Below are 13,578 nucleotides of genomic sequence, written 5' to 3'. Positions count from 1 at the left end.
AAGGACACGAACGGTCTATGTTTTCAAACACAGAGGGAAAATGGGGTAATGACTGAAGTACTGTTTTTTCAGCTTATTAGTAAAAATCAGCTTATAAGATGTCGTTGTAATGGTTTCTATTGATAATTACCATAAACAAAGTTTAAAATTTTAAATACTAAGTTCTGGATTTCTAAGCCCAGTGTTAAGTTTGTGCAATACCATGCCTTGCATTTATGATTTTTCTTTTAAAAAGAATTATAAATGAAGAAATTTACACAGAATTGGAAACTATTCCTTTTATTTGCATTCTTCCTTCCATTCATTGCTAATGTTCAACAATAAAGCATTTTAATTCTAAAGGAAAAAAAATTCTTTCATCATTGTAACCATTTGTACAAAGTATGTAGGGTACATACACTTGCACTGGGGCCACAGCATATTTATAGAGTTCAATTTGTACCACAGTAGGCACTTCCCCTTGTCTGGAGTGCATCTTCTTACAGCATGAACGTGAAACCTGGACTGTGACCCTTGAAGCTTACAGTTTAATTGGAACTGTAAAGAGTTTATTCGTTTAACTCCCTGGCGAAATGACCACTCCTTTACAAGCAATGTTTCTATCTGAAGTCATGTTTCCTGCCTTAAAGACAAAACTTTGTATTTTATTCGTTTTGGGAAATCAGTTTTCTTTAGATTAATATCTGCAGAGTATATATCTTTTTTAAACTTTTACATTCAACATATGTCTATATATTTTATGTGTGTTTCTGAGAACCAGAGCATGTATAGGTTTTCTTGTTGTTTGCTTTTAATTGAAGTGCTTAGTTTTGTATGTAATTACTGATATATTTAGCCTTATATCTACCACCTTACTACTATTGTTTTCAGTGTGACCTGTTTTTGTCCCTTTTTTTTCTACTTTGAATTACTAAAATATATTTTAGTTTTCCATTTTTCTTTTCTATAAGCATGAAAGTCATATGTTCTTTCACTTTTCTTTTAGCAGATACCCTAGAAATTAAAGCATGCATCCTTGACATTGCAATTAATACAAATTATTACATTCACTTCTTCCCTGACAATGCTTGCACATTTATTCACAAGACATTATATCAGCATTTAGTACAGTCAATATTAATTTATGTTTACCTGATTTTTTTTACTTTCCTTTGCTCTTTACTACATTTTGGCACTTCTACATAGGACCAATTTCTTTCTATCTATTATCTTTAGTTTTTTTTTTTTTTTTCAATGCAGCTTGACTGAGGAAATCTCTTTTTCCCAAAGTAGCCTTTATTTTGCCATCTTTTTCGAGGAATATTTTAGGGGATATTGAATTCTAGTTGGCATATATTTTCATATAGCACTTTAATAATTGTAACTGATTTTTTTTGGCTTTCATCTTTTATGGTGAGAGGCCACTGTCATTGCATTGTTATTACTTTAAGTTTGGGGTTTCGGTATTCTCTGGCTGATTTTAAGAGTCCCTTAGTGACTTTTCCATTGTTTTTTTATAATGTAATTTTGTGTAGGTTTTTTTGTTTAAATTTGCCTTGCTTAGAGTTCGGCTAACATATTGAATCTATTGGTATAAACAACATATCCATTAAAAAAACCTATTGGTCATTTTCTCCTCCAATATTGCCTCCTCCCAGTTTTCTATCTCCTCCTTTTAGGATAACACGTTATATATATGTTTGACATTTTAACGGTGTCTCACATACCTCTTTTGTCTACATATTTTGTTTATCTGGTGTTCATTTTGGATATATTTGATTTTTTTACTAACCTGTCTCCAATTCACTAACCCTTGGTGCAGGTCAATTATGCTATAAAACCCATTTGTTTTTAACTTTAGTTACTATGTTTTTAACTTCTAAAATTTTTGATTTTTTAAAATTCCAATTCTCTGAGAGAATTATCCAATATTTTCTGTATTTTTTCTCTATTTTCTTGTTAATATTAATATAAATCATTGCTGTTATTTAGTCCTTCTTTGGTAATTCCAACAGCTTGATCATTTGGGGATTTCTTTCTCTTGTCTCTATTTTCATCTTAGCATTTTGGTCAAAGGGTCAAATGTTTTGAATTTTTTTCCTTTTTCTTCATTTTTAAATGCTAGAAATTGAAAAAAAAAAATAGAGAAATTCCATAGAGGATTTACCTTTCCATCTTTTGGCAGAGAGGAGGCTGATGATCCTGATCCAATGGGACTGAGCTGAATTGAGGTTGTGGGCAGTTTTGATGATGTTCTGTCAAGATTCCAGTTCATGCCTGCTCCAACCATATGGCTTCCCAAGGCTTCCAAATGAGAGCTTGTATGCTCACAAGGGTCTCTCTGCATGGTAGTAAATACAATTGAATTTTTGTATTCTTAGTATCATGTGACTACAAACAACTCCACTGCACTATTAGAAATTTTCTGCTAAGCTTATTATCTTACTGTTATATGTGGCATCACAATTCAGCAAATGTCTTAAAAGGAAAACCAGCTATAGCTAGTTTCCTATTCCTCCATTTTTGCTAGGATCTTAGTGCCTTGAGTCTCCAATGTTGTTTCCTGAACAAGACTGCAAAAGCTCTGCTGTTTATTCTATCTTAAAAAATCATCTCAACCTGAGCAAAGACTAGATTTTCAACTTTTTGTCCTGTGTACAGATTCTTTCAATACACCCAGAAAAATGGCAGCTATAAAATATTAGCCCACATCTTTAATGTTCCTACTTCTTCAGAATCTGGCCACCCCTATTCCTCATTTCAGCAACAGCCGAGTTTGTTTTTGTTTTTGTTTATTTTTTATTTTGTTTCCCATTGTTTCTAGCTTTCAGTGAAATCACTGTTCTTCTTCAAGTTACTTCATTATGCCATGATTCATTCCGTCAATATATGTTTCAGTAGTGAATATGAGATAAGGCACAAGAACTATTTTAGATTCTAGGAATACAGTGGTTAATCTAAGACTTTGCATTTGCAGTGTTATATTCTAGTGGAAGTAGATCATTAAAATATATACTAATAAATATGTCAATTATAAGGTGGTGATAAGCCTAATGAAGTAAGAAGATAAAAGGGATAGCAGGAAGATGATGATGATGCCACTTCATATGGCATGATCAGAGATTGTCTGCCTGGCAAGGAGACATTCAAGGTGGTCTACATGTAGTTAACAGAGTGATCCATGTGTATGTCTGGAGAGAGTGTTGGCCAACAGAAGAAACAGTTAAGTTAAAAGTTCTGGCCGGGCGCGGTGGCTCATGCTTGTAATCCCAGCACTTTGGGAGGCCGAGGCGGGCGAATCACGAGGTCAGGAGATCGAGACCACGGTGAAACCCCGTCTCTACTAAAAAAATATAAAAAATTAGCTGGGTGTGGTGGCGGGCACCTGTAGTCCCAGCTACTCGGAGAGGCTGAGGCAGGAGAATGGCGTGAACCTGGGAGGCGGAGCTTGCAGTGAGCCGAGATTGCGCCACTGAACTCCAGCCTGGGTGACAGAGCGAGACTCTGTCTCAAAAAAAAAAAAAAAAAAAAAAAAAAAAGTTCTAAGGCCTTTTCACGCCTAGTGATGCTGAGGAACAGTATGCTTATAGCAAAGTGAGTGAGGCAGTGTTTAAAAAATAGCAGGTGGTACATTGGAACAATCATTTCCAACTTGTATTTATATTTAAATATGTATATTCATAAATGCAACATGACATATTGATAAAGACATTCCATTTTAACTTAACTGAAATAGAAAGCTATTAGGAGAAGAGACATAATCTTTTATTTTAGAAGTTTACTCTGCCTTTTGCTTCCTTCCACATACTAGCGTGCAATTTGGGAGACAAGTTGAGAATCTTTTGCCATAATTCAGAAAAGATACAATTAAGGGCACAGTGTAAAAGTGTGGCCTCTTGAGCTAGACTTCCTGGGTTTGAATGTCAGCTTTGCCAATCATTAGCTGAATAATGCTCCTTAATATCTCTGTACCTGAGTCCTAGACAAGGAAAGGCTGAGGAGCAAGTAAAGAGCTTTAGATATATTTGAGATGCTAGTTGTACACTCAAGTGGAAATGTAAATTACAGTCTGGAACTCAATGAGTAGATTCAGACTGAAGTTAAACACATGGGTAGCGCAGAAGATGTACTATATGCAAAGTTATGAGACTTGATGTGTTCCTCTAGGAGTTAGGCTACCCAGTAAAGGATCTGAGAAGACTGACTTGTGAGGAAAGAGGAAAACCACAAGATAGTAGCATCCTAGAGACCAATATTAGTAGAATTATTACACAAAGGAGGGTGCTTAACTGTGTAAAATGCTATAGATGGTGGTAGGTCAATATGATGACTGAAAACTGGTCATTACAGTCATGAATAAGGTTGTTCTGACCTTGCCAGGAGCAGTTTTCGAAAAGTAATGGGAAACAAAAGGCTGAATAAAGAAGGTTCAAAGAAAGAATGGAAGGTTAAAAAGAGAAGGCAGCAAGTTAGACAAATGTAATGAAGAGTCTTGCTGCAAACAGGAGCAGACAAATGAGGCAATAGTAGAGGGGAAGATGAGATCCTCCCCAGTGAGATATAAATGCTACTTCTATCTGATGAAGGTTGTTGTTAAGCCAGTCAACAGGCTGTAAAATCATGGTTTGGGTCAGCTGGGTTGATTGAAGTGAGTTTTTGTGTCTCTGTAGTCTAGTGTATTGGTTGATTGCTCAGTCGTTTAACTGAGAAGCTCTCTTGGTTTTTCTTTGAAAGGTTCAGCAACATTCTTTATCAGATGTTATGAAAGATAGGGCATCTTTACTCTGCTGGAAGAGTGGCTCTTGATATGAGAACTTGAGTGTTTACAAGCAGACCCCAACAGTAATTTTGCTGAGCCACAATTTTGAATTTTATGCTATATTATTTTAGTGTTCATGTTATTTAGCTAGCTGATTTCTAAGCAGTTACATCTCAACATGTCATTCTTTTCTTCCATTAATCATATGGTTATTGTAACTTTGATGTGATGCCAGAAAGTTATTCTGAGATTTGGAGCAACAAGAGCCCAAGGACTAATTATTTCAAGTACCAGAGGGTATTCTCCTCATCATATATCAATATTAACAAATTAACACAAAAACATGATATATTACTTTACTAAGGTTACCATAACAAAATACCTGGGTGGCTTAAACAACAGAAATTTATTTTCTCATAGTTTTAGAGACTGGAAGTCCAAGATCAAGATGTCAGCAGGTTTGTTTTTTTCTAAGGCCTTTCTCTTCACTTTGCAGATGGCTGCATTTTCCTTTTGTCCTCACATGGCCTTTCCTCTGTGGCTGGGCATCCCTGGTGTCTCTTTGTATGTCCTAATTTCCTCTTATGACACCAGTCAGAATGGATTAGGGTCTGTCCTAATAACTTCATTTTAACTCAGTCACCTCTGTGAAGGCCCTACCTCCAAATATAGTCATATTCTAAGGTACTAGGAATTAGGATTTCAACATATAACTTTTGGGAGAAGACAGCCCATAACTTGAGGTAATCTGCTTTATTAGTGCATAATATATGTTTTAAATGATGAAGACAAAATTGCTAGAAGCAGTTTTATAATTTTTAAAAAAGAATTTTATTTTAATTTTTATGGGTACATAGTAGGTGTATACACTTATGGGGTACATGAGATGTTTTAATATAGGGATGCAATGTTTACTAATCACTTCATGAAAAATGGGTTATTCATGCCCTCAAGTATTTAAGTTTTGTGTTAAACAATCCAGTTATACTCTTTTAGTTATTTTAAAATGTACAATTAAACTGACTATAGGCACCCTGCTGTGCTATCAAATGCTAGGTCTTATTCTTTTTATTCTTTTGTGTCCACTAACCATTCTTATCTCATCCCACCCACCCCCTCACTACACTTCCCAGCCCCTGGCTGCCATTCTTCTGCACTTTATCTCAATGAATTCAATTGTTTCAATTTTTAGATCCCACAAATAAATAACAGGTGGTTCACTTAGCATATTGACCTCCAGTTCCATACATGTTGCAAATAACAGAATCTCATTCCTTTTTATGGATGAATCGCACTCCATTGTGCATAAGTACCACATTTTCTTTGTTGATTCACCTGTTGATGGACACTTAAGTTGCTTCCACATTTTGGCTATTGTGGATAGTGCTGCAACAAACACGGGAGTGCTGCTATCTCTTAGATATATGGATTTCCTTTCTTTGGGGTATATATCCAGCAGTGGTATTGTTGGATCATATGGTAGTTCTACTTTTAGTTTCTTGAGGAACCTCCGATTGTTCTCCATAGTAATTGTACTTACATTCCCACCAAGAAGGTTCGCTTTTCTCCACAATCTCATCAGCATTTATGATTGCCTGTTTTGGGGGTATAAACAGTTTTAACTTAGGTGAGATGATTTCTGATTGTAGTTTTGATTTGCATTTTTCTGACAGTTTGTGTTGAGCACCTTTTCATCTTCCTGTTTCCCATTTGTATGTCTTCTTTTAAGAAATGTCTTTTCAAATCTTTGCCAACTTTTAATCAAATTATTAGATTTTTTCCTGTACAATTGTTGAGCTTCGTATTTATTCTGATTATTAATCCCTTGACAGATGGATAGTGTGCAAATATTTTTTGCCATTCTGTGGATTGTCTCTTCACTTTGTTGGTTGTTCTCTTTGCTATGCAGAAGTTTTTAACCTGATGTGATCCCATTTGTCCATTTTTGCTTTGGTTGCCTGTGCTTGTGGGGATATTACTCAAGAAATTTTTGCCCAGCCTGCTGTCCTAAAAAGTTTCCTCAATGCACCATGCTGCTGCTGCTAGCGGGTTGGGAGGAACGGTGTTGATTCAAGACCGTATTTTCTACCCCTTCAGTGCCTCCTTCAGTGATATGAAGTTAAAACCAGGTACTGTGAGTGCTCATCTGAGTTTTGGTTCATATGAAGTTTGTTTTCTGTGTAGATAGTTGTTATTAGGTTGGTGTCCTTTTGTGAAGGACAGTTGGAAGAGCCTTCCATTCCACCATCTTGATCTGCCTGCTAGAAGTGGTTTTGAAAACCATTAGGGTCAACTAAGATGAAATGAGAGCTAGGAGGACTAATACATTAATAACTAACATTTATTGTACCTCTACTATGCTGCTATATATGTATCTATTTCGTATACCTGGCTCATAATTTATGTGTGTGTGTGTGTGTGTGTATAAAATTGTTGTTGAAAAATTCAACAAGTTAGTCAACATTCCTACTTCTCAGATGAGGATATTTGGGCTCTGAACTTTAACTCATAAAAAGGATTAGCTCTGCAGAGGTATCTCAATTATTAAAACTTTTATATTCAACATACAGTGGCTGTGGCAGAAAAGGGGTAATACAATGTAATTTAAAATATTTTAAATAAAGTTAAAATAATTATACAACTTAAAAACATAAACTTTAGTTACCTGATTCATTTCTGTGCTTTGCATTTCCTGATCATTAGAAATAAATGTGATGATTGTACACAGGACAGAAAAATGGTCACATTTTACAACTAATTCTGTCTTAACTAATTGGTAACAGTGAAACAGTAGAAAAACTAACATAACTAACTCCATTTTTGTTTAAGGGGTCTTTATTCATTCCTGCTCATAGGCTAATTTTAGAGCACTGAGAAAAAATTCAAAGAAAACAGTCATGTAGTTTTCTTAACTAACTCTGTTATTAAAGAAGAAGTACGTAAACAGCTATGTTTTGTAAAAGATTTGCAGAAGCAAACACAGCATGTTCTCACTCATAGGTGGGAACTGAACAATGAGAACACGTGGACACAGGGCGGGGAACATCACACGCTTGGGCCTGTCGGGAGGTGGGAGTCTGGGGGAGGGATAGCATTAGGAGAAATATGTCATGTAAATGACGAGTTAATGGGTGCAGCAAACCAACATGGAACACGTATACTTATGTAACAAACCTGCACATTGTGCACACGTACCCTAAAACTTAAAAGTATAAAAAAAAATTTGCAGAAGCATTGTGACCTGACCACGGACAAAGCAGCTCCAGCTGCCTCAAACTCCCGCTAGTACCCAAATGTCTGTGGTTGTGGCTCACCTCTTGATCCCAACCCCTTTCTCTTCCTGCACCCTAAACATAAAGAGCTTGAAATTTGTACTGACTTAAAATGGTATTTTAGAACACTAGTCGGCCATCTTCCTGGTTTGCTGGCTTTCCAACATAAAGTTGCCTTCCTTGTTCCACCTCAACTTACTGGCTGTTGTGAGACAAGCAAAATGAGTTTGGGGTTGGTTGCAAGTTCATTTGAGTAAGGGAGAATATGTAAGTCTTTGTGCAAATTTTGTTAAGATGGTGAAAGTTTTCATCTTCTTCCTAAAGTGATTATTAAAACTTTAAAAAGATGCAAATATCTGCATGCTACAACCTGTTCAAATACATTTGATGCATTTAAAAAATTGCTTTTGCATTATAGTTTATTTTTGAATTAAAAATAATGCAATCCAGCAGCTAATACAGTTATGTTCGTAAGTCATATTTTTGCTTCAATTATTTTTGTTTGGTTTTGAGTTCTCAGTGACACTTTGATGAATCATCAGGTAATGATTTGTTTAGAAATCAAACATTTAAAAACCGTCTAATAATTAATTTTAGGGCTACATTAATAAAATTGAGAGTGACTTTGAGCACTTTGAGTGATTTTTTTTTTTTTTTTTTCCTGTGACTAAGCCTTCATTATGCAAGCCTGAGTCCCAACATAGGTCTGCACTGGTTATGGAGGAATTCTTCTCCTTGGAGGTGCAAATAAGCCACCTCTGACCCTACCACCTCCTATTCCCAGCCACACCCAAAGTCTCAACACAGGTTCTGGGCTGGGGAAGGGGAGAACCAAGTGGCCTAGCCAGAGGCAGGGGACAAGGTTGGATTTCAGAAAGTCCTCTTGATGGAAGTGGGCTCCTGTCCCTGCAGGTAGTGAATGGGGTGGCAGGACTTGCTGGCCCAGCTTGGGCACAGGGATACTACATGGTTAAGTGAATGGTGGAAGATCGAAGGGTGGCCCTGGTCCTGCAGCTCAGGTGGGCTGCCCTGGCTGTGGGTACACTCTGGGGTGGAAGGTCCCACAGGAATATGTGCAACCTGGTCCCCTGTGTGGAGGGACAGGTCAGGATAGGAGCTCTGGTGACCCCAGACCCTGATTTGCTATCCCTGGAGTTCTGCAGGCTGAAGTCCATGGACACAGGTAGATGCAGTCGTAGGGCATGGGCCCAGGCCCTTCACAGGCTCTCCACCTCTTGGGTCCCTGCCTCTGCACAGAAGGAAAGACAGAAGCCACCACAAAGGAGAGAAAAGACATTGGGGAGGGCAGAGATAAGGGAATAGAAAGGGTAGAGATGATGAGGAAGGAGACAAGGGGAGGACAAGAAGCAGGTAAAGGGAGATGAGGAGTCCAAGAACAGACAATAGCAGTGGGAGGCGGCTGTGAGAAGGCAGTGAGCTGGAGAGGGAGAAGGCAGAGGTCCTCTGGGAGTAGGAAGGGAGGGAGAGAAGGGCCAGGCAAGAGAGCCTTCAGAGTTGAGGTCCCCAGACTTGGGCTAGGCCTAGCGAGACATGAGCTCCAATGACTCCTTCAGCCTCTTCTTCAGTTCCAGTGGGAAGTTCTCCTAGCACCTTTTACACACGGGCTTCATGTCAAACTCCACAAACTTGATCTTCAGAGTGAGCCTGCTCTTGCGGGTGGAGCAGGAGAAGCAGTTCACACACATCAGGCCTTGTTGAGGGCCAATACAATGTCACTCTTGAGCGCATGGCTGCAGCTGTAGCAGATGTCCCAAAGAGCTGTCTGTAGTGGATCTCAAAGTAGGCCGGGCCCTTCTTCTCATAGTGCCAGAGCCCCAGGAATGGCTTCTCACACTCAGGGCAGAGAGCTCTGCATGCCACCACTCTTTGCCCAGTGTATTCATTATGTGGCCCTTGATGGGCTGGCTGCAGTCCCTAGAAATGGGGACAGCATCTTGTCAATGCAGGGCAAGCAGTAGAGTTCACCCTTCAGCTCACGGGCCTCACCAGTCAGCTCCTTCCTACAGTGGATGCAGCTGAAGTGGCCTGGGTGGCAGGCACTGTTCCTGAACATGAAGGACTGCTCATGAATGACCAAGTGGCACTGCTGAGGTGCCAGGCACTTGTGCCAGTCCCTTGGCCTTCTTGTGATGTGGCAAGGCTGGCAGAGATGCCTATAAACCAGGGGTGGTACTATGCATCTTGTAGGGATGTGGCTGGTCAGCAGCCTTGTCAATACAGGCCACAGAGCCTGTAATTGTGCCTGGTTCTCAGCAAGTGGGTCTTTACATAAATAAAGCTACTTACAGTGACCTGTTTGGAAAAACAATACAGCCAGTTTGAAGTATATATTAAATTCAAATTTTTTAAAAAAGAAAAGAAAGCTAATCTATTTGATCTATTTCACAATAACAACCTTCAACTTCTGAAAATAATAAAGTCATATTCGAGTAGACTTGTAAAACAATTTTAATGTTTACTCAAAATAAATGAGATGTCATCATTAGCCCTTATCTCACACTTGAAAAATGGAGACAATTGTTCAGAATAGAAAGGGAAACAGCTATTAGAGTTTAAGCTCAAGTTTCAAGAAAAATTCAGATAAGGCAGGTAAAAACTCTAGATACTTTTCCACTGTCCAACATCACCAAATATTAATTTCCACATACCTCTTTATTTCATAAAAATATAAATATTTATTAGAAATAGTATGTTTAAGATAAGTTTTTCTGTCTAAATAACATGATTTCTTGCTTTAAAGGAAGATTCCCTAATAGTGCCACCTATTTCATAAACTGTCCTGCAGTTTTGTGCTTTTTAAAAATTCTAATTTACTTTGATTTAAAGAATAAATATCTCATACCCATGGTGAACTATTTTATCACCCCAAAATACAAATGATCTGTATTTTACAATGAAGAAATTCATAGCATTTACCACCACATTACTGTACTATGATTGGACTGACTGATGTATGGGCCTGTGTATATAGATTGAAAAATAAAAAAGAAATGCTAAAAAAAAGCTTAGCTACATAAAATAATGTTTAATATCAAAACTTACCAAACAATCCGATTTTAAAGAAACTGATGGAAAAACGCTTCCCCTAACATGAACTATGATTAGATAGCATTGTCTGTCAGGAAAATCACCAACTCAGTAGCTGATCTTTATGTGTAAACAAAAATAGGGCTTTGTCCTTATTCATAAGTACAGGGAAGAGACCACTCTTTTATTAAAAAAAAACAAAAAAAAACCTAGATTAAATGTGAACAGGTAGCCCCCAAATGTGTAGTAAACCACCAACTAGCCCCTGGCTCCATAATGGCCATATATTGTATTCTTCCAGTTATTTCTGACAATTTGGAGAAAAACATTACAACCTTACTTAATAATAATAAAAAAAATTCTAAAAATCAAACAAAACAACAGGACCCTGTGGTGATGAATTTTGTTCGTACCAAAAGTATAGTCAGACATTCTTAAAAAAAAAAAAAAAAAAAAAAAATGCTTGCATACAACGACAGTGCAATCAGCATCCAGGCCAGGTCCTGTGTACACAACCTCTCCAATGCAGTGTAAGTTTCCTCTTAGCAGCCACCAACAATGAGCTCAAACGTAGTGAATCTGTAATGTGGCTGGTTTTCTAACACTATAAATATTAATAAGAGTGGCTAGTGCTATTATTTACATCTGTTGGCCGAATATTACTCTTGGGAAATAAACACCGGACTTTTTTCTTAACAAGTGGTTTCTCATTGACAAGTTCTGGTCATTAGTGAACTAGAATGAATCTTAGCTCACTTCTTTGTTTTGTAGGACATTTAATTCCTTCCTTCTTTTAAAAACTCCAGTGTGTTTTAGGCAGCCACTACAATAAATTCTCCCCCCTTTTTCAATTTACTTCCCTTTCTTTTCCCTAAGCTGGAACCTCTGTAAACCTAAAAACATATGGTAATTTAATATACAAGTTTTCTCAAAGTGCAAAATATGTTACAGATAGTTTCTTAGGCTTCATTTAAACACAGCATTTTATACAATACAGTACAGTTTGAGATTTCTGCTCATAAATTATACCACTTAACAGACAACTACTTTAAAAGGGCTGACCACCTAAGTAACCCAATGTCTTCTTACACAAAGTTAATACAGTGAAACTTTACAAGCTTTGTTCAGACCAAAATAATCTTATATTCAATCACATATATACATATTTTTAAATGCTCCTTAAATGCCTAAGTGTAGACAGATTTGCCTATCAATAGGCAAATTCTTATGAATTATCTTATAGTTCAGTTTCGGAGTTACACATAAAGATTGCATACAATCTTAAAAAAAATAATCTGGGGAGCAATTCATTTTATTTCTTACTTCAAAATCTGCTCATCCTGTAATTCTTTTGGAAGGGTTCTTGACCGTTGTAGAACCACATTAAGTTCTTCAATTACCCTTGATGGTAACTTATGATCAGAGTCCAAAGTAGCTTTGCTATTCCTGTCCTCAGTCTTCCTCAACGTCTTTAGGCCTTTATGGCCTTTTGGTTGCCCAAGTGGGGCTACAGGCTCTGTGTCCTCCAGGCAGTTGAAACTCCGATGCTTTTGGGTTTGATTTCGAAGTTTATCGTCCTTGTGCTCCAGGCAGTGGGCCACCATGGAAGCTCTCTCCTTTAAGCTCGAGTCCACGGACTCTTTATCACACTTCTCACTGAGCCGCAGCCTTTCAAGTTCTGCTCTTGCACTCTAAAAATAAAATAAAATGTCTCACAGGGAAGCAAGATTTGGCACAATTTAGGTTTAGAAAGTGCAATCCACATAAAAGTTGATGCTTCCTATAAAATATCTCACTTCTATGACTTAGGTCCTAACTTTACTTCGATACAAGTGGCATGTCTGAATTTCTATACTAATCTTAGAGCTACAAAATCAACTACAGACAGTCCCTGGCTTACAACATTTCAATACGATTTTTTGACTTTACAATGGTCATTAAGTAGAAAGCATACTTCAAATTCTGAATTTTGATCTTTTCTCCAGTTAGTGATGCGTGGTAGGACATTCTCTCGTGACGCTGGGCGGTGGCAGTGAGCTGCAGCTCCCAGTCAGCCATGCACTCACGAGGGTGAATAACTGATATGGTGTGCTGTGTTGCCAGATGATTCTGCCCAGCTGGAGGCTAATATAAATGTTCTGAGCACGTTTAAGCTAGGCTAGGCTAAGTTACAACATTCCATAGGTTAGGTGTATTTAACGCATTTTTTATTTTAAGTATGTTCACCTTATGGTGAGTTTAATTGTATGTAACCCCATCATAAGTTGAGGAACATCTGTAAAATGCAATCCATGGAAATTCATTTTAACATGCATTCAACATATCACTTCAAAGATGTCTTTTGGGTTAGTTATTCAAATTGAATCTCACTTCATACTTGCCTCTTACTCACTCCTGCTTAGATATGTCTAGCAAGGTTTCTGTTTTTTTTCCTTTTGTTTAATTAGTTCACTGAAGTGTGAACCTTGTACACACATAGGAAATGATCAATAAATATTTTTGAATGAGTAAATGAAGAAA

At 37.5% G+C, this 13,578-nt stretch overlaps 1 protein-coding gene and 1 pseudogene across 3 annotated transcripts in view; both read right to left on the bottom strand.

Annotated features, from left to right (window-relative positions):
* Window positions 1-9,227: 9,227 nt before the first annotated feature.
* On the bottom strand, window positions 9,228-12,191 carry LOC116463741 (LIM and senescent cell antigen-like-containing domain protein 2; annotated as a pseudogene).
* Window positions 12,187-13,578, bottom strand: part of LOC116463738 (arf-GAP with Rho-GAP domain, ANK repeat and PH domain-containing protein 2) — a 182,333-nt gene continuing 180,941 nt past the window's right edge. For all 3 annotated transcript variants that reach the window (XM_058434826.1, XM_058434827.1, XM_032146988.2), the window contains exon 33: window positions 12,187-12,749. In XM_058434826.1, coding sequence (XP_058290809.1) covers window positions 12,378-12,749 — 372 coding nt within the window. In that variant the 3' untranslated portion in view covers window positions 12,187-12,377. The remainder of the gene's footprint in view (window positions 12,750-13,578) is intronic.

Source organism: Hylobates moloch, unplaced genomic scaffold (genome assembly GCF_009828535.3).
Source record: "Hylobates moloch isolate HMO894 unplaced genomic scaffold, HMol_V3 SCAFFOLD_56, whole genome shotgun sequence".
Classification (NCBI taxonomy): Eukaryota; Metazoa; Chordata; class Mammalia; order Primates; family Hylobatidae; genus Hylobates; species Hylobates moloch.
The sequence above is the reverse complement of the archived record's forward strand: the minus strand, read 5'-3'. Positions and strand labels throughout refer to the sequence as shown.